This window comes from Ixodes scapularis, unplaced genomic scaffold (assembly GCF_016920785.2).
Source record: "Ixodes scapularis isolate PalLabHiFi unplaced genomic scaffold, ASM1692078v2 PGA_scaffold3__209_contigs__length_174095766, whole genome shotgun sequence".
Taxonomy (NCBI): Eukaryota; Metazoa; Arthropoda; class Arachnida; order Ixodida; family Ixodidae; genus Ixodes; species Ixodes scapularis.
The window spans coordinates 145,706,926-145,727,860 of NW_024609868.1; the positions used below are offsets into that span (position 1 = coordinate 145,706,926).

The window sequence follows — 20,935 nt, forward strand, 5'->3', positions numbered from 1 at the left end:
GTCCCTGACCGGCTGCTGGTCTGTTACTGCCCTTTTGTCTGGCTTGGCGTTCGATTTCGCTGTTGGGTTCATAATTGCTGTATTTGGGTGGTGATCTGGGTTTGGGCGTTCTGCACGAATGTCTGCATCTTGGCTTCCATACTCTGCAGGAACGTTTGCATCTGCGTTTGTAGTTGTAGCATTCCGCTTTGTATTTCTCCCAGCGTCATCTCTACCTTGTTGAATTTTTCCTTCATCGACTGTGCAATTTGTTCCCGCTCTTTGTCCATGCGGTCGAGCCTGGCCATGAGCTTTCTCTCTTTGGTATTCTCGATAATCCTCTTTTTGTTGCTGGGCTCCTTTGGCTGTTCCTCGTCGCTTTCGATGCTGCTTTTGGTAGCCTCCTCTTCGGCGATGGCTGGTTCCTCCTTTCTCTTAGGTGGCTTTGCTGGGGTTTTCTTCTTCGAGGATGGGCGGGGTATCTGCTCCACCTCTTGCTCCTGTTGCGGGGTCGGCAGTGACAGTGGCGCTTGACTCGCCCTTATTGCTTCTAGTAGTTTGTCGATCCTTGCGTCCATCTTCTCTTCCATCTTCTGTAGTAGCCTTTCGTTGTTTTCGTTGATCATGTCGTATATTTCTCGCCTTGTCACGGGCGGTTCTCCGGTGTTATGGTGTTGGCATGGTGGCTGCTGCTTGCTGTGGGGCGTTTCTTTCGACTTGCTTCCCTTAACTGCAGCCAACCACTTAAGCTTCCCGTCTTCCTGCTGCGACGGCGGCAGGTGTTTTTGCTGGCTCTTGTGTCTTTCGCGGCTGTCGGTGCGCCGTTGGCTTTCGCTGCACTCGCTTTTCTCCCTGCTCGGCAGCTGTGGAAAGTCCGATGACGTCATTGGTGGTCTTGTCTTCTGGAGCTGTTGCTGTTCGCGTTCCTCTCGGCGCTCCCATTGTCTTTTCGTGACGACGAAGGGGACCTTGAACTTGTTCTTGCAAATTCTATCTGCCGTCGGATGCGCTCCTCCACATAGCTTGCAACTTGGCTTGCATGCCTTCTCGTGGTCCGCGTCGGGGTTGGCCTCCCCGCACGCGAAGCATACTCTGGTCTCCGGGGTTGGACATACGTCGATGCGGTGTCCGACTTTTCCGCAACATCTACACACTTCATGATGTTTCCTGTAAAGCCCGCACTTCAGCAGTGCCGCTCGGTATATTACGTACCGGGGCACTCTCTGTCCTTCAAAGAGGACGATGACCGCTGTAGAATTTCCAATCCTGTGCGCCTCTAGCGCCGTTGGGTTATACTTTGTCACGACCGCCTCATTTATGTCTTCGGGCGAGTCGTCAATTGCGATACCTCTGATGATTCCCTTCGCCGTCCCTTCGGGCGCGGTTCGGTAGGCGGAAACCTCAAATTCCATGTTGCCGAATTCGACGGTCCTGATCTTAGTGTAAATTTCGGCTCTCTGCTCGCTCGGCGTGCTCACGACTAAGATGTTCTGCGCCGCATTGATGCACACCATGTCTTCGCCCTGGTATTCTTTCGCCGTCCCCGCGGCCGCCATAATGGCGTCCGTGACGACCGGCCTCTCGATTCGAGCTACGTTCAGGCCGCCACTGGGCCTAATCACGAACTTATGGTCGTCTCTGGGGATAGCCGCGGGCATACGGGCTGCTTTCTTGATATTCTCGGTAACTCGCTTGACAAAGTTAACTCTCTCCTTGGGTCTCGACTGCCGTTCCGCGGTTAAAGATGGTCTCTCACCTTGCAGCTCCTTGGCCTTGCGCATTCTTCTACTCGTCGTGGTCCATCCGGTCGACTCGCCGGGTGTCGCGTCGCGGCCTCCTACTTGAACGTACATCTTCCCTTCATCGTTGCCGACTATCGTTGCCTGCAGGCCCTTGGTTGCCGGGCTCTCGCACACCTCCATCGTCGGTGGCGACGCCATCTTATTTGTACTCGTCGGGTAGGCCTAACACCGGGGGCGATCGCCCCGGTGGCCGTACTCGTGCGCTAAGCCTAAGGCCTAGCAACGCTTGCTCGCCTCGAATTTTCGAAGTCCCAAAAGAGGCGAAAATTCACATACCACTTGCGCGATGTTGGTATCGGCTGGTTCCTCGTACCGTACCGCACACTTTCATAACAAATAAACTGCAGTTGGCCGGAGCCGATAAACGATAAAAGGCCGTTCCTACCGCTGCCAGCTGAGCACAGCTGGCAGCGGCGCGAGCCCGCCCAGCCCTCCCATTTTAATTTAAGGTTTTTTTTTTTTATTGCGGTCTGGTAAATAAAGATCGTAACACCCAAGCTTCGCAAACACGAGTTAACTGCTCTACGTTGTTGTCCTGTCAGAGTTGTGCCCAAAACCCGCTAAAACAAATATGAGTTTGTAATAGTTTATTGTACTTAAACACTTGAATAATCAATAATATCTAAATATTTACTTGCACCAATAAAAAGAACTGCCCTTACATTGTTCTTTTCAACAGTGCATTAATTTGGAAATATTGAAATATTGTTGGCTTATGATTTTTACCAGCAATCCAGGCATGTTAGACTGCACTACTTGGATAGAAATGGAGTAACCCTTTTTGTGAAAGGCTCTTCATAAAGTATATTTACGCTGGTAAGTTCCGATGCTGGTCAATGGTGACTCAAACAGCACATTTTTTAAAATAAAAAAAAATGTTGTAGAATGTTTAATATACACTTTTATTCAAAGACTTCGCAATAATTTCTAGCTTCCCTCGCACTTTTTGAGCGACGCACTTTTCCAGACAAAATATTTGTTACTGCACCAATGGGCACACCAGAACGAGTGTCAAAATTATAATCCCAAGTAAAGTGATTTGAGGGTAACGTAATTTCTAGCTGCTTCTTTTGAGTACATTGAGGTTCAAATTTCTGCCCTTCAGTGCTTGGGCTTCTTCGACGTACTCTGTCGTAACTTTCTTGATGCATACACGTAACTAAGAAGAAAAGAAAAAAATGCTTGAGCGTGACTACCGCAGTTTCCTGAGCAGACGGCCAAGAATGCGTAAGCAGCGTCTAAACACGAAGAGTGAGTGTTTTCCATTATGCGATACTAAGGAGATAAATGCGTGCCTGTTTTGAAAACGCGACTGGAATGGCGAATGGCCTAATAAATGCTTCTAGTAATTCTTCGCTTGTGGTGAAAGACAACAAAACTGCTTTCTTAATAACTGAATTTTGAAATTACTTTTCATGCTACTATACATTTATTCGTTTCGAAAAATTACGAAAATACTGAAGAATCGTATACCATACCGCCGATTATAGATTTGATTGGCTTAAACGCCTCAGCTACATAGAGGCCAATTTTATTGAAAAAACAATTTCTGCGCGCCATTGAGCCCGCTGAATGCACACCTCTTCTAAATCTGCGAAATATCACAATTATATTAAATGACATTTACACCGTCTTTCCTTAGGTAAACTCTTTGTTTCCTCTTGATTCATGTCTGCAGATTTATTGATATATTTTGGTTTTTTAATGGAAGGTGATAAACGAGTTGACTATAAAATTATAGCAGCGTCTCACTGTAATATTTATTTCACCATGAAACAAAATTAATTCCTTAGAAATAGAGGAGATTTATGTTTTACATTTGGAAGAGATTACTGACTTTGGAGCAGCAAAGAAAGAATAGCGTATCTTAGCAATCGTCTTTGTGCAACTATGCTTGTATTTTTCTGTCATAATCTTTTATAGTTAGATAAAGTCATAAGAGCGCTCCAATTCTATTAAAATTTGCGCCTGTGAAAATTGATTTTAGAAGGAGTGATTGGTCTTGTCCAGAACGGCCCTCTAGTCACTAAAAATTGTCGAATTTCGCAATATTTTGGACATATTCTCAAAATTATTTGTTTAATAAGGCAGCAATAAAATGACTGGGCTATGATGCGACCTGAACTGCCTTTAAATATTCGTGTTCCAGGAGCACACGTGATCAAAGATTGAGACTCAGGAGGGGTGAAATGTGTTAATCGAAAGCAGAGGACCCGTTTTCAAGGAAAGTCAAAAGACGGAGAGCCATGACTTGAGCAGCCACACGTCCGTGGCTCCATCTACTTTTGATAAAATGTAACTCAATGAAGTCGACGGGAAGTCAAACTCTGTTGAGTCAGCAGGCCATTTATTAGTCTTGTAAATCAAAAGTTTGGGCGTCACAACTGACGAGAGAAATAAGGTAATGTTTAATCGCCCCCAGTCGCATACCCTTGCGCTCGCTGGAGCCGTTACTGTACGCGTAAGTGGCACAATCTCTGCTAAAAGAAAACCTCACGAGCACACAACTGGAACCCCTGTTCGCGACAACTTAGTGACCTGCAGGCTCGTGCCTTGTACGTGCAGTACAGATTTGGCGGCGGTTACCAAGAGGAAAGACTAGTAAAAAGATCAGCTTGAGCTATTAAATTAAACTTGTACACGAAGCAAGAAAGGACAGGAGACGACAGAAAACTGTCGGTCCTCTCCTTTTTTTATTTTTCTCTCTTTGTGTACAAGTTAAATCCTAAAGTTTAAGCTGCTATTTTTAATAACAGGAATAACATGCCTACCACCCCCGAACCGATGTTTTGCAACCTTATCGCGAAGCTGCCACACACCTGCGACCAACTTGGACTGCAGATTATAAATAAGATGTATTTGTTGTTTTGTTTTAAGCAAAAAAACAAAAAAAAAACAATAAACATGTGCCGGTGTCAAAAAAATATTTTCGCAGAAGAGTAAGTTGTTTTGTTTATTTGTTTGTTTCACCGAAAACGTCGTATGTAGACGTTCGTCGAACTCGCTCTTTATTGTCTTTTTTCGGTCGTCGCTTTGGGTTGACTGTAATCATAGGTCTCCCAAGATCTCTTAGTAATTGAGATGTATTTTTTCTCTCAGTGCTGGTTACTTTGACCTTCAGTTTACGTTCCCCAAAGGTTTGACCTCATTGCGACCTTTTGTAGATTGCGCCGTTGAAGTTTGCCGTCTTTCATTGTAAACAAAATTTGGTGTATTGAAGTGTCCTTCATATTTTTTGGGCCCAAGTTTGTCCGTGGCCGGGGGGGAAAGGGGGGGAAGGGGGGGAGGTTACATTGGTGTTTGTATTTGGTTCCGCTTAAAGGGACCATGAAATGATTTTAAAATCGAGTTTCATCCACCGCACGTCGTAAAAGGTGTGAAAAGAAACACAAAAACACAAAAATAGGGAGCCAAAAAAATTATTTGCTATAGAACTTTTAAAAGAAAACTGGACTCTTTTGCGCCTTCCTTCCTTCGCCTGTTCACTACGATGCATCCGCGGAAATGGAGCACGTCAGCCAAATCCAGGTCGCCTATTGGGTAAGAGCCTACCTCACCAGCTCCGCGATCGTAAACAATAAATAGCCGGCGAATGTTTCCTAAAAGTTTTGTTAAATAATATTCAGATCCACATTTTGTAGCATAATTAGAGATGTGTGGCAAAAATTGCCAAATTTGATAATGCTGAGAGCCAAGCGCCATCTATCGTGTGGTAAACGAAGCAACTACTGCCCGTGCGCAGTAGGGCAGGGCCGACAGTTACTTGGGTGGCGGTGGCCGCCGACGAACGTTTATTTTCTTTGTTTTCCTTCCTCTCAAAACTCTGACTGACTGAACGTTTATTTTTTTACGTGTTCTTCCCGCGCGTGCCGACTTCAAGCAGCAAGAAAACAGTACTTAAAACAGACCACGACGAACAAGAACGCTGGATCCACCGACTCCGACGAAGCGAGGTGCTCGGAATATAGGCCTAGCAGGCATTCCGACTCGGCGCTGCGTTGCTTCGTCGCAAGACCGTCTGCCTACGACCGGCTGGCGTGCTAAATGGAATATGCCCGCGCGACCCTTGTGGACCCTTCCCGTATTATAGTTTGATCACTGACCTCAATTCTAGATTAAGAGGTGAGGTCAATCTCTTCCCCTTGTTTTCCGAGGCAGTGTTGACGAACACTCGTCGAAAAGGGACTCTCGTCGATTCTATCTTGTTTTGTGTGATATAGAGCTCAAATAAACGCCGTATGGATTACCTTCGTAACACGGTATGTACACTTTGTTATTGGTATGCCATTTTTATTCTGACAGACTGCACGTCACTGTCGAGCTATAACAGTTCGTGGGAGGTATACGTACAACCCCGGTCCAACCTTTCTTTGCCGAGTGTCGCGTCAGTATCGAGTTTCAATCGTAAAAGAACGGTCCCGAAGCGCTTACAAACAGCGCGAATACAGCACTTCCATCGAACGCGCGCGTCCGCTCCGAGTGTAAACAGGTATTTATGTGGCTCTTGCTGACACTCGTAGTTCAAACGTATCTTTTTTAACGTCGGCTCGCTCCTGCATCTCCGAGGCCGCGAAAAACGCCATCCACGTCGCTTTGCAAACGACTGACACGGGCCGGCCCTTCTGCCAACAATGACAGGGTGGTTGACTTCTGGAGTCTTCACCGGAAGACTCGCTGCACTTCCCAACAGGCATACCGGCGTATGGGACTAGTCCCATGCTGTCGCTGTAGCGCAACATATCTCATTGAATTTCGCTCAGCTGCGATGCGGCGATGAGAGGCGCCGATTCAGGAAATACGTCGGTGACATCAGCGCAGTAAAACCTACCGGCGCACCCCAACTCGTTGCCGCTAACACTCCCATTCTCCTATTGCCGAGAGAACTTCCGGTTCCGGAAACGGTTTACGTCACGGCTTGTTTTGCGGTCAGTTGGAGAGAATGAAAAAGTCGATATTTCAATAATTTTTTGTGTAGAAGTTAATAAACCGAGACGAAAACGGATGCCTGTTCGGCATTCAGTGAACATTGACGGTTTAATGTAAAAGTTATCTGGAAAAAGTAAAAAGGTCATTTCATGGTCCCTTTAAGTCCAGACACAGCCAATTCAAGGATGACTCGTTCTGGTTTCACCTGTAGAAATGAAGCTGCCAGAAAGATTTGTTCTCTAAGAATGTTTCTACAGACTTGTGCGTGATGAATGGAAGCTAAGCGCTCTTAAAGCTGAGTTCCTCTGTTATCGCCAGTACGCCTTCAGTGCCGTTGTTCACCCTGTGCTGTTTAAGAGAAGCTGCTGCATTCACTTGACTTGTCAGTGCTCTCCCACGCCTCTTTGGACATTTCGGGACTTCCCGCATCAAGTGCAAGTGTTGAGCTTTCGTTCTTGAAATTGCGCGTCGTCAGCAGGAATGATTGCGCTGGAGTGACAAATGAGAGCCTTGGAATGTATGCCTGCATATATTACAATATTTATGTCTGAAGAACATTTCTGTCAGATGTAAATAAAAGTCGATCCGTTTCTCGTCTTCATTGTTCCTTCCTATTCGCATTTTTTCTTCCATCAATAAAATACGTTTTACGCAACAAAGTGGAAAGTTGGGCCAGTTGGTTTATGGTTCTTTAAATAAAAGCGCCGAATAAGACAAGGACAAAGAAGTGGAACGACACAAGGCGTTTTACGCATCTGCACGTGACAATACACCGGAACGCACCGGTGTTTTCGAAATATATAATCAGCAAAACACATCCGCCGATTTTCGACATATACACCGGAAACTATACGGCCTAATTATAGCTTCCCCACCCTTCATTATAGATCAGTGTACTCCCATTAGTATCCCCAAGACGGGCCTCAGAGGCATTTGGCTGCATGCCACTCTGTATGCTTTCGCTAACGAACGTAATTAAATACGTGCCTACCTAACAAAAAGGAAAACAACCTGATCGAAAAATAATCTTCTTATTTTTCTTCAACGATGCACAGACCGTAGTAGACCACTGACAAGTACAATCTACAATTCCATTGTTGATGTTATACATGAAAAATGCCCAGCAGCTATCTAATCAAAACGAAGTTTAAAAAAAGCTGTGCACAGAAAACGCCTGTTTTTTTGTTTTTTTTTACTGTCACATTTTATTATGTTTACCAGATTACCACGTTAAAGGCGCCCTGCAAGGACTTCTTTATTGGTTTTAATTTGCACCAAACCTGAGCGCACTGAACGTAGTAACTTAGAGAAACTTTTCTTTTCTCGAATTTCGCTTTATTTTAAAAGTTATAGGCAAATTAATATTACAAAACAAGCAAAAATAACGTCCTCCGTGACGTCCTTGGTCGCTTGAGTGGCGGTGAACTAGAGGAGGGGTAGTGAGTTCAGCGTGCGCACACGACTGCCGCACTCCATGTCCACGGCTCGAGAGGGCGCCACTAAAGCATGTTCTGCATAGGCTGTACGAAGCGGGCAGCCAGGGCAGCTCGCACTACATTTGCTGCGCGATTAAACACTAATTCGGCATGACACTTCATTGGCCACAAACGATAGCAAACACAGGGTAAACATCAGTTCAGAAAGGGAGCCACTTCGCGCTGCCATACCGCCACAAGGCCAAACCGCAAGCCAAAGCTGCTCGCCGAAGGCCTTCGGAACGCTCGGAATCGGTCCGATCCTCCTGTCCATACGACCGCAGCGCCACCGTGTACATCCGGGACCTTTCTACGCTCGCCGCTTGTCGGTGCCTGATCCCGCTACACCTTTCTAGTATGCGCCGCCTTTTCCACCGCTAGGTGGCGGGTATGTCGACGAGTCATTTCTTGTTTCCGTACTTTCTAAACTGCATTTGTTTTTTTTCTGATCTAAAATTCTGAACAAAAACTGCTTTTATAAAATATTTAAACGGTTCGCTCACTTATATTTTGTATTTCCACTAAAAAGAAGCTTTTAGGGGCTCTGACCAGTAGTAAGCCCAGGACCAAAGACGTCACATTTCACGCGCTTTCGCACCGCGGGTCGTCCCCGTAGGTGGAGGAGGTTTCCGCGTCGGCACCATGACAGAACAGCACACGATATAACAGCACGCGACAAAACAGCACGGTCAAAACAGCACGCGTCAAAACAGCACAGCGTCGAAACAGCACGGCGACAAAACAGCACGCGTCAAAATAGCACACGACAAAAAAGCACAGCGTCAAAACGGCACAGCGACAGAAGAGCACATGCCAAAACAGCACGGCGTCAAAACAGCACGCGTCAAAATAGCACGCGACAAAAGAGCACAGGGTCAAAGCGTCAAAACATGACATTGACAATACAGCTAGGGTTCGGCATTTTCGGTCTGTATTATTTGAAATTCCGCGCACTTTTTTCGGTTTTTATTCCAAACAAAAGGTTTCGGTTTATTGCGGTGAATAGTTGTAGCCTCATAAACTTCTCTGTTATATTAGGGTTTATTGACGAAAGCCAGTATACTAACGAAAATGCAATAATTAAAAGCGTTTGTGTAAAATGTCTATTGAGTACCAGGTACTGGTCTTCTTATGTGTTGCCATCTTTGGCAGCCGACGCGACCTGTTCTGTAAGACGCACTGGGGACTTATCGTGATGTGACATGATCGTCGTGTGCTCGTATTTGTACACAGGACGAGCATGAGCTTCAGTGCCACTTCGGTCGGAGAGGCGAATATCAAAATGGAGAAATTAGCAAGCATTGTACTCGATGCGTTTTCCCCTTTTTTCACGATGGCAAGAGGTGATAAATTCGCGCCGACGGCAGAAATGAAAATAAAACACTCGTATTTTTGCCATACTCTAGTAGACGGAAGGTAGGGGTGTTAGACAGTGCGCGGCATTTACGGACGCTCTTGATTTCCGTTGTTTGATTTCACGATTAAAGCCTCTTCTTTTAACAAAGAATTCGGCACAAATCCCTATCAGAGGAAAAACCCAGATTTCGTCCTGTAGACCCCTGCGCCCCCGGAGCTTTTGTTGAAAGGTGAACCGATCTAGCAGACAAGCTGAAAACTGCGAAAGGAAGTGGTGATATGGTCAGTAATGAGTAGGGTTCCGTGTTTTCGAAGTTTAGTTTTCGTCAAGTTCAGAGGGTGTCTTTCTCAGTTTATTTTTTGCCGAAAATTCGGAGTTTATCGGAGTTTATTTTTGTTTGATTCCGAATTCTCCAAAATGTGGAGCTCAAATTCGCAGTGTTTCTTAATAAAAACAAACAAATAATATGCAAATGTAAACGTATGCTGGACAAAAAATAAAAAAACGCGATTGTAACATAATATTTTCTTCAGTTGGATTTGGCTTTGGTGCCATTACTACTGGCAATACTAATTTGTCCTAGAACAAGAGTGGCACACAAGTGTTATTTAGATAAATGTCGATACATTAAAATGAATAACCTACTGAAGGTAGTCGCTGGGAGGCCTGCATTCATTCCATGCTCTTCCATCAACCTACCGCGCGGCCGCAAGAGGTAGAGTGGAAAAGGATGAAATAGAGAAGTTTCAACTGTCCTCTTCCCCACTTTATGTAATTTCTATGGTCCATAGCTTTCACGGTAACAAAAACACAACCTCTCCTTTCTCTCAGGCACAAATAGTATGACCTAAACCGGAAACATAAACAGTGACGTTTGTCTTGACCCGATAGTACAATGACCTGCTGTCCTGGCCGAAATTTGAAAGATATGTGTGGTGGCATTTTCCCAGGACCATTCAGACTACGCGCTGATGAAGCCATTAATTGTAAAATATATTTGTGTGTGTGTGTGTGTGGGTGGGGGGGGGGGAGGGAATTTGCACATCGAAATTCAGAGTTTATCAGATAAATCCGAATAGACGAAACTTTTATCGGCGGGTGTCTTCGAATTTATCCGAAAACACAAAACCCTAGTTAGAGTCACATTCTCCCCCCCCCCCCCCCCACACACACACACGCCACTCCAAACACCCTCGAAAATACTGAACTTTCAGTTAAGATTGAATACGAAAAAATGAATTCGGCGTACTTTTACCGGTTATATTCAGGCTAACCCGAAAACGCTGAACCCTAAATATAGCATTTGAAGTTAAAAAATGCACGTCGCAAATAAAGCACTGTAAAGGAACTGAGGTTCTAGGTCAATTTGTCGAAAGCCAACTCGTCGACGGCCAATTTTTCGAATCTGTTCTTTTGGAAGCAAGTTCGGACTGGAGAGTATACTCGATGGGCGCATGACGGTTCCCTGGGCAGTACCGAAGCCCCCGCTGGTGCGTTTTCTGACTATTTTGTAGCGCGACCTTCACTGGCCGAGGTTGAGCAGTTTCGCTGGCTCGCCTAATGAGCCGTGCTCCGTGCTGCGCATGCGCGAGGAGCAGGGACGTCACATGGTGCACAGCTGGCACGCCGGAGCCGACGCCGCCGCGCGCTCCGCCGCCGCCGCGCCCGCCTCGCCGGTCTGTGCATTCCAGAGGAGTGACGTCACAGCCGCGGCAGACGCACTGGCGTCACCGCGTGCCCAGCTGTGCGCTACGTTGCGCAGTAGGCAAGTCTGACGCTGCACCGCAGCCACTTGATAGCGCCTCGCATTTTGTGCGCATAAGCTCACGCTGCGCATATCCTGGCATAGCCGAGCTAAGCCACCGCAATTTTTTCGAACAGTTTTGCTCATTTTGACGCGCAAGTTTGCTGGTGATATCGTCGACAATAAATAATTCAATAGCACGGCAATGTACTGTCGTTAGTTATTAAAAGAAAAATAAAAGAAAGCGTGTGCAGCAACGGTGTGTTCAACCCATGCTGCAGTGTAAGGCCACAGCATTGAGGCTGCGGCATGTTACTGCTTCACCGGTTTCCACTCGATCAAGGCCCTTCGTCGGCAATAATCTGTGAATTTAACTCAAAACGTACAACTTCTCGCCTGCAAGCTCTGGCCGCGTGCTTCCATGAGATTTTATTCACGGCGAATGAACCTTGCAGAATCGGTGCCCACGGTACACCTTGAATACGCTCCACATTAAAGTCATCTTATCTTACCGGTTCTATCAATGCATCTGTAATCAACGCATCTCCCGGTTAGTTTTTTTTTTTTTTTTTTTTTGGAGGGGGGGGGGGGGCGGTTTACGCTTAGTTGGTAATTACGAAACGGCGAGTACTACGGAACCTCACCCGACCGCCACAAACCAGGCAGTTCATAACTTTAACCTATAGATATCTTTTTCCCAATAACTCTTTCTCTTTCCCTGATACTTCAAAAAAGACCAGACAACGCAGCAAACATCGACGCGCAGGTATCCCCTCTGGCTACCCAATCTCTTCAGAGATTAGCGTGGTTACTGCTAACTTTATTGGTTTTTAGCAATCACTCGGCAGCAGCACTCGGGACACTGACTTCAGTGCGGTCCCGTCGCCGCCAGCGTACATTTTTCGTAATGGTTCTCCACTAGCTCTTAAATAATGCCATGCAATGTCCAACCCTTTTTCCTCATGTTCTGTTTTGTTTTCATAGAACGCTACCTATTACAGCCTTTTTACATGCGTGCTGTTTTGTCGCTGTGCTGTTTTGACGCCGTGCTGTTTTGGCACGTGCTCTACTGTCGCTGTGCCGTTTTGACGCCTTGCTGTTTTGTCGCGTGCTGTTTTGACGCGTGCTGTTTTGTCGCCGTGCTGTTTTGACGCTGTGCTGTTTTGACGCGTGCTGTTTTGACCGTGCTGTTTTGTCGCGTGCCGTTTTGTCGTGTGCTGTTCTGTCGCGTTCCCTTCCGCGTCGTCCGGTTAAAATATGACGCACTGATATTTAGTTACTCCCTCCGTGCCCGCTGGGTTGCCCGAACCCCAACAGATGCGGAAACCGCAAAAAAAGGTAGACGACTAAATATGATTGCAGGGCCCCTTTAAGGGCAGCCGTTCAATTTTCAATAAAGCATTACTTTACATTTTCAAGTGAATTCCAGTTTTCGGTTGCCCAAGAGAAAGATAAATTAGCATGTGTTTCATTTGTGCATGGAAGTGAAGTCATGCTTGTTATTTTCCGGTACTAAACATATATCTGCATATTTTAAATATAATATTAATCATAATGAGCAGAATATTAATAATAAAATTAATAATTATGATTAGTAATATTTGAAATTACTTTGTTCAAATTTGTATTGCTTGATCAATCCGTTGTGATAGATCGGGGACTATTCGATGAATGGAAATGCGACATATATTTCACCGCTAATAATAAACTTTCTATAGAAGAGCATTCTTAAGAATTTTCTAGTTGCCCTCGATTCTAACTTATGAATGTTGGCTTTGTGACGACCTGCTGCTGAGCCGGTTCGTTTGAAATGCTTCGTTGAATACCAGCTGAACGTAGAGGAAAAGCGAAGGAGAGGAGAAATGAAAGAACCGCACTTCTGGACTATCAACTTTTTAATAAAAACTTCCTTTTCCTTGACACTATCCATAGAGGTACCTCCTTCTTCATCTGTCGGATCTTGGACAGAAAACCTCCCATTTCCTCGACACTAACTGTAGAGTTAACCTCGTCTTCAGCTGTTGGATATTCGAAAAACTTTCTTTTTCTCGACACTTTCCGTCGAGGTAACCTCTTCTTCCTCTGTAGCATCTTGGCATTCAAATGGTCCCAACTTGGTTACTCCGAGGGCCAGCTCCCCGCAGATAATTTTTTTTTTTCTTTAGGAAAGAGCGCAACGGAGGCGGCACTTACACCTTCTCCACCACTCTCCTCAATGACCAGCGACTCGAGGACCTCCCTTCCAAGCTGTTTTCAGTGTCGTGCGACGACAGTGACGTTTGAGAAGTCGGGAGCTCATTTACATTCCCGACAAGGCACCGATGTCGTGCGCTCAGCCCCCAACAAGCGTACGCCATGTGCCGTAGGGTGAACCGGGAGACCGACCAGAACGTGAGGACACCCTGCGGCACTGCGCATTGAGCACCTTCCGCCCCATGCGAGAAATGAGTCGTCCACAATGTCCCTATGTGATCTGGCAAATGCTACGTAGGGCAAACGGGGAAGTGTAAAAAAGACCGTACCAGAGAACATGCAGCCTCTGTGGCCGCACTAACTTCGGCTGGCTACCTTTCGGCGCATTGTCTGAAATGCAAATGTGCTCCCGACTTCTCAAACGTCACCGTCGTCGCAAGACAGCGAAAACAGCTTGGGAGGGAGATTCCCGGGTCGCTGGCCATTGAGGAGAGTGGCGGATAATGCGTAAGTGCCGCCTCCGTTGCGCTTTTTCCTGAAGAAAAAAGCTCGAGGTACACCTAAGCACTTCTTATGAATTGTGAATGCGAAAGCATGCAAGCCGCTCGTCCGCTCCCTTTTTCGTGTGGATACCTGAGGCGGCGCCATTTCGTCAGTGTCCAGGCGAGCAGAAGCAGCGCCAACGATGTGGATGCTGGAGGCGGCGGCATACTCGTCGGCGACGAGACGAGCAGAAGCCGCCGAGCGCGTGCCAACGTGTCGGCGGTCGGTGAAACCAAGTTAGTCCTGGGTGAAACTGACGCGCAGCGTCAGTTTAAACGACCGGCCACCCCATGGCGCTGCATGTCCGGCCATTGAGAGCTTCATCGACATGCGCCGGCCAATGGGACCGAAGTGTAAAGGGTGCCGTTGGCTGGCTTTGCGCGTGGTTTCATAGCTGGGAGCTGGCAAGAAAGATTTAAGAGCCATTTGGCGCGGTTTCAAAGCTGATGACGTCGGCTCGCTTCATGAGACAGTTAATGCTTTCGCATTGAAAGATATCTGCGGGGAGCGGCCCCTCGGACTATACTCTGTTTCACCTTATGTTGTACCGCAGCAAAGGCTAAAAGCGCGAGCTCATAGCGTTGGCAGCTGCTCTTAGGTCACGAGAGCTTTTGCCGCCGAGATGTGCCCCAGAGCAAGGAGCTCGCGCTTGTAGTCTTTCCTGCGGTACATCATAAGGTGAAACAGAGTATAACCAAGTAGGGATCATTTGAATGCCAAGATCCGACAGAGGAAGAAGAGGTTACCTCTACGGAAAGTGTCAAGAAAAAGGAAGTTTTTCTAATATCCAACAGCTGAAGAAGAGGTTAACTCTACGGTTAGTGTTGAGGAAAAGGAGGTTTTTCTATCTAAGATCCGACAGATTGTGGGGATCGAAAAGAAGAAGAATAAAGATGCCTCGTGAGGCAGATCGAACTAGCTCGCGCTCAGGACGAGCGCGGGGTAGAACGGGCGTAGACACCAGTGAAGCGGCTGTCTTTTCTTCAGTCTCCACATTGGCGCCACAGCGTGGGGCTCGAACCCAGATTCCCGTACAGTCAGGTACGTTTAGCAGGCCTTCGCAGTCGCTGCGCCTATACAGACATTGGATTACTTCACCGCCGAGCTTGTTATAGTGACCGTTAAAATGTCAACTTCGCCCCCGCTTACGCGATCCCGTAGCCGCCCCAATGCAGCGAACACAGCTCGTGCTACCGCGACTGGTGATGGAGCGGAGGACTTGCGACCGGGCTCTGATATACCCACAGCAGACTTGGAGGTTCCATTGCCCGCTGAGAGCCTTTCCCCACCGGTGCCGCTTGCACCTCTCACCGCGTTGGGCCCATTGCCAGAACAAATGGCATTGTTCCTGGCGGAGATGTCGCGGCTCCTGCAGGAACAACGCCGTCCGCTACCACCCTTAGTTCCAACACCTCGGACGGGGACATTGCGTTTACATGCCGAGATTCCGAAATATTCAGGCTACGCAGATAGAAAATCGGTTGCTGATTTTCTTGACGAATTGCGTGAATACCAGGCGGTGTCTGAAATGTCTGAGGTTGAACTTCTATCACGCGTACTGCCGATCGCCCTCACGGGAAGCGCCGCGACATGGCGTCGGAGACAATCACCCTTCTCGACGCTACAAGACTTTTCGGAGCAGTTCAAAAATGAATTTCTGCCTCCCGATTACGGCGCGCGAATGCTCGATGAGCTTAGGGCGCGCACTCAGCACCGCGACGAGTCCCTAGTCGAGTTTGTTCGGGCGCTCCAAACTCTCTATGACAGGGCTGACCCTAGTGCGTCCGACTCAGACAAAGTGTCGCGGGCTATCCGGCAAAGCCACCCGCAGTTTCATCCCTACCTGCGTGGGCGGGTGTTCCGGAGTTTGGACGAGTTGGCCCAAGCAGCCCACCAGATCCAGGCGGACATCCTGGCCGAACTAAGATATCGGCCTCCTCCACCGCCGGAGGCTTGCCTGGAACCGTCCTGCGCTTGGACAGGCACGACCAGGCAATCCATGGACGAGCATGGGTCACGGCCAGTTCTCCCCGGAAGGGTACCCCGAGCGCTGGACCCTTACACCCACGGACTGGGCGATGGTGCTCAAGTCCGCGAGCATGGCCGCCAATACCAAGCCCCATCCAGAGAGCGATACCCAAGGGCCACCTCAGCTACTCTCCGCTGCTTCCGGTGCGGAAGTCTCGGCCACTTTCGCCGGGACTGCACCCGGCGGGTTTCAAACGACAATTCGGGAAACGAGGTAGGCCGCCGATAGCAGGGCCCTGTCTGTCGGTGGCTTCTCCTTGTTACAGGCCCTCGGTCACCCCACCGTCTCGGTTCTTCAGCAGTCTCGGCCCAGCCTCACGAGCAGCCCCGCCGGGGGCCTCCTGTGATGAGCCCGATGCTGCAGCACCTGGTGTGCCGCCCGCTCGAGCGCCCGATGACGCTCCCGCTCCCGGATTACGCGGCGACGCTCTCGCAGGCGCTCGCGGAGATGCCCCAGGTCCCGGCGTGGCGCCCGCTCGAGCGCCCGATGACGCTCCCGCTCACGGATTATGCGGTGACGCTCTCGGCGGCGCTCGCGGAGATGCCTCCGGTAGTACCAGCGCCGGTGCTTTCCCCGAGGCTTCCCACGGAGCGGTTCTCGGTGGCGTCCTGGTCCCCGACGAGACAACTCCGGAGAACAGACGTGACGACAACGGCTGCTCGCAGGAAGTGGCAGCGGCGTGGCCGCCCGTCGTCCACCCACATGCCAGAAAAATGGCTGATGCGACCACACCAGCGCGGCCTTCTGGAAAACCCGTAGACAAGTGTATGGCCCGTGCGGTCCAACCGGAACCCCGTGCCCACTACCGAACGGTGACCTGGGCGGGTCTACGAGACGTGACAATCCTCAGCATTTCATTGATCATGGGAATCCTAGCGACCATGGTATCATGGGTGAGTCGGCTGAAAGTCTATGACAAGCTACTTCGAATTTATAGGTTCCGTCCAGTCACGTACTTTATACCATCCCTTGACGCTATGCGTCACGAAAGTAGAGGTATAACAGAACCCTACATTGTGGTTAACATTGCCGGTCAACAGATCGCAGCTCTCTTGGATACCGGAGCTGCAATTTCACTTTTTGGAGACTTCGTTAGAAAATTGTGCAAAGACCGGAACATCTCAATGCGGCGTTCTCAGAGAGAGCTCCGTACGGCATCTGACCAACTTATCTCCGTCACTGAAGGAGCTCGACTGAAGCTGAGCTTTGATGGGCGACAATGTCGACAACATTTCACATATCTGCCGGGTCTCGCCTGCCCTATTCTTCTCGGTCGAGATTTCATCTCCAGGGAAAAAATAGTCCTAGATTTGTCAGCAGAAGAATATCGATATGGCTCGCAGTCCGCTACTTTCAAGTTTGCAGTCAGACCAATGCCTACGGCAGCTCGTCCTCTAGAGGGTACAATATGTGAGAGATTCCCCTCCTCGGGGTATCTGCACGTGGCAATGAAGTCATTTTCTGGCACCGACTCGGACCGTTCACGTATAGCGAAGCTTTTGGAGAATTTCTCACATATGTTTACAGAAACACCTGGGAGAACTAACATCCTCGAACACCGAATTGATACTGGAGACACTCCGCCTATCCGATTTAACGCGCGGCCCCTAAGTGTTCACAAACGCACACTCCTGGACGGAGCACTGAATGAGATGATTCGGACCGGAGCCGTCCGTCCCTCGAAAAGTCCATGGGCTTTTCCGGTTGTGTTAGCACCCAAGAAGGATGGCACCGCACGCCTCTGCGTAGATTACCGTCCTCTGAACGCGGTCACGAAGCGAGATGCATACCCCTTTCCATCAGTCTCGTCTGTTTTATATGCACTGGGGTCTGCACGGATATTCACAACCCTCGACTGTAGTAGGGGATTTTTGCAAATTCCCGTAGCAACAGATGACGCCCCTAAAACAGCATTTGTTTGCCCCAGGGGTCTGTTCGAATTTGTCTGACTCCCCTTCGGCCTATCTAACTCCCCTGCGAGCTTCCAGAGGCTCATGGATACAGTCTTGGGTGATGCAAAGTTTAACTATGCAATGGCCTACATGGACGACGTAGTAGTGTTTTCTAGTACTATCGAGGACCACCTTCACCATTTACAGGTCGTCCTGAAGCGCATGAGTGAAGCTGGTCTCACGATTAACCCTTCAAAAGTGCAACTTGCATCACCCAAAGTGGAGCTTCTTGGCTTCGTGGTCGACCAAGGATCGCTCCAGCCGCAAGCAGAGAAGCTCAGAGCAATTATAGAATTTCCCCAGCCACGAGACAAAAAAAGTTTACAACGGTACCTTGGCATGGTGGGATTCTACCGCGAGTTTATTGCCAACTGCGCTGATTTGGCCCGGCCCCTTCACCAGCTATTACGCCGGGAAGTTCCATGGACCTGGACTTCCGCGCAGGAACAAGCGTTTAAAGCGTTAGCAAATGCTATTGCGGATACTGCATCTCTGAGACTTCCTAATCTCAATGCTCCATTCGTCCTCCAAACGGATGCCAGTGATTACGGTATAGGTGCAGTATTACTCCAAGAACATAACGCAGCGTTGCGGCCCGTTGCATTCGCGAGTCATACTCTCACCGCGGCCGAATGTAACTATACGGTAACCGAAAAAGAATGTCTAGCTATAATATTCGCTTTGCGAAAGTTTGACATGTACCTAGATGGAGCGACCTTCACCATCCAGACTGACCATCAAGCATTAACATGGCTGAAAAACCTTAAACACCCCGCTGGACGCCTTGCCCGCTGGGCTCTGGCTTTACAGAAATATGATTTTTCCATTGAATACAAACCGGGAAGGTTCAATGTCGCAGCAGATGCCCTGTCACGAGCACCCCTACCCCCCCGAAAAGCGGATGACACAGCGGAACTCGTCGCTGTTGCTGACGCTGAAGTCTCCTGGGGTCTTTCTGTGAGCCGGGACGAGCTACGAGAAGCCCAGCAAAAAGACGACATGTGCCAAAAGGTATCTCGGTGCTTGACTCAGCCCCATCAAACCGATGGAAACAGGACGTATGGGTCGGTAGACGCATATGTACACAGCGAGGATGGACTCCTCCTTCGCTACATACCGCAGGCAGACGAAGCCGACCCCACAACGTCCCCTTTTCGTGTGGTCGTACCCCGTACATTAAGGCAAACTTTCCTCCGGTATTTTCATGACAGTGCGCTAGCGGGCCACAGTGACGGTCAGAAAACCTACCAGAAACTGTGTCGCGTTGCCACTTGGCCGAGGATGCGCCAGGATGTTCTCCGCTACACACGCAGTTGCCTACGTTGCCAACAAGCCAAACCCAGGGGAGGTAAACCCCCTGGTTTGATGCAGTCAGTGGAAAGTCGTTATCCATGGGAGATTGTTTCATGTGACATAATGGGCCCCTTTCCACGCAGCCCCAAAGGAAACAGGTATCTCCTGGTAGTCACCGACCACTTCTCAAAGTGGGTGGAGCTTCACCCTCTCCGCCAACTGAGTTCCAGGACCATTTGGGACAAATTGAGGGACACCTTCACCCGCTTCGGGTTCTGTTCCCAATTAATTTCCGACAACGCATCCTACTTCACAAGTAAGGTTTTTGAGGACTGTTGCGCAACACTGGGCATCCAGCACAAGTGCACCACTCCTTACCACCCTCAAGCCAACATAGCTGAGAGGGTCAACCGGAACCTCAAAGCAATGCTAGTGGTATACACCGAGAGACATAAAGACTGGGACAATTACATCCCGGAAATGGCTTTCGCCACTCGAACTACGGAGAACCGTACGACAGGGTTCACACCTTCCCAAATAAACTTCGGACGCGAGCTGCGATTTCCCCTCGAGAACAGCTTTTCCGACGATAATCGAAGACCAAATACCTCGTACGCGAGATTCGCTGAACAACTTCGTGATAAAATCACCGACGCTGTGCGAGTGGCTCGACAAAATATTGAGTTAGCGCAGCTCGATCAGAGGAACCAATATGACCAGGGCAGGAGATCCCTAGAATTTTCAATAGGCGACTGCGTTCTCCGGCGCGTGCACCCGCTTAGTAATGCAGCAAAGGGATTCGCGGCATCACTAGCTCCTCGTTGGGAAGGTCCCTTGGAAGTTGTTTCACGGGTATCACATTTGGTGTATAGGTTACGACATGTCGAAGACGGGTCGTTAACTGGACCCGTTAACATTTGTGATCTGAAGCCGTTTGTTTCTAGACATGTCACCCTTTAGGGATGTCCTAAGAAACACAGTCCCCCGTCAATTTTTGCCACACGAAAGATTGTTGCTCATGGTTATTCTCTATCCAGGCATGCCACCTCGACGCAGCAACACCCATTCCTTCCGACGCTCTCGGAGCCGCTCCCGATCCCCCCTACGCCCCCAATTCAACCCACGGGGCCACTCGCGCCGCGCCAGGCGACATAACCGCCGTCAGCAACCGCCACGCACTGCCGAGGCTGCCACCTGGTGCGTGATGGAGGATGGTCGAATGGTCACATTCGCGTCCTGGATGGCCTGGGAACACCAACCTCAAGTGCCACAAGGGACTGCACCAGAAGACGTTCCCCATCCCTTCCGGCGACGGACACTGACGGAGCGCTGTGCTGCAGATATACCCGCCGCCTACGACGAGGAAGAATATGCAGACATCTGTGAACTTTGCCGCGTCCCACTCATTTCATGCGAACAACATCATCAAGGAGCACTTCACCACGACCGAGAAGACCGCCGGCGGGCGCTGGTGCGAGCTGGATCACGGGCCCTTACACCTGCCGACATCGAGGCCGCCCTCCTTATTGTTGGCCGTGCCTGCCCCGAATGCCTGCGCCGAACACTACCCTTACCACCAGAACTGGCGAACATCAGACTCAGCGACGACGAAATGGAACCAACTGATTAGGAAACTCCCTCC

General features: G+C 49.0%; 2 protein-coding genes across 2 annotated transcripts; both read left to right on the forward strand.

The window, feature by feature from the left end:
• Window positions 1–438: 438 nt before the first annotated feature.
• LOC121837419 lies at window positions 439–1,142 on the forward strand. The gene has a single exon (XM_042293047.1). The coding sequence runs from the start codon at window positions 604–606 to the stop codon at window positions 1,138–1,140; it is 537 nt and encodes a 178-aa protein (XP_042148981.1). The 5' UTR covers window positions 439–603; the 3' UTR covers window positions 1,141–1,142.
• A 14,213-nt stretch (window positions 1,143–15,355) lies between these two features.
• Window positions 15,356–20,498, forward strand: LOC121837304. The gene is made up of 3 exons (XM_042292906.1): window positions 15,356–16,261; window positions 16,347–16,941; window positions 20,331–20,498. The coding sequence occupies exons 1-2, from the start codon at window positions 15,356–15,358 to the stop codon at window positions 16,392–16,394; spliced, it is 954 nt and encodes a 317-aa protein (XP_042148840.1). The 3' UTR covers window positions 16,395–16,941; window positions 20,331–20,498.
• Window positions 20,499–20,935: the final 437 nt, after the last annotated feature.

Bases quoted from the DNA above. Each gene is read 5' to 3' on its own strand.
- LOC121837419 (XM_042293047.1), top strand. From the start codon at position 604: ATGTCGTATATTTCTCGCCTTGTCACGGGCGGTTCTCCGGTGTTATGG.
- LOC121837304 (XM_042292906.1), top strand. From the start codon at position 15,356: ATGGCATTGTTCCTGGCGGAGATGTCGCGGCTCCTGCAGGAACAACGC. The intron at 16,262-16,346 runs GTAGGCCGCCGA...TCGGTTCTTCAG, and splicing joins ACGACAATTCGGGAAACGAG to CAGTCTCGGCCCAGCCTCAC.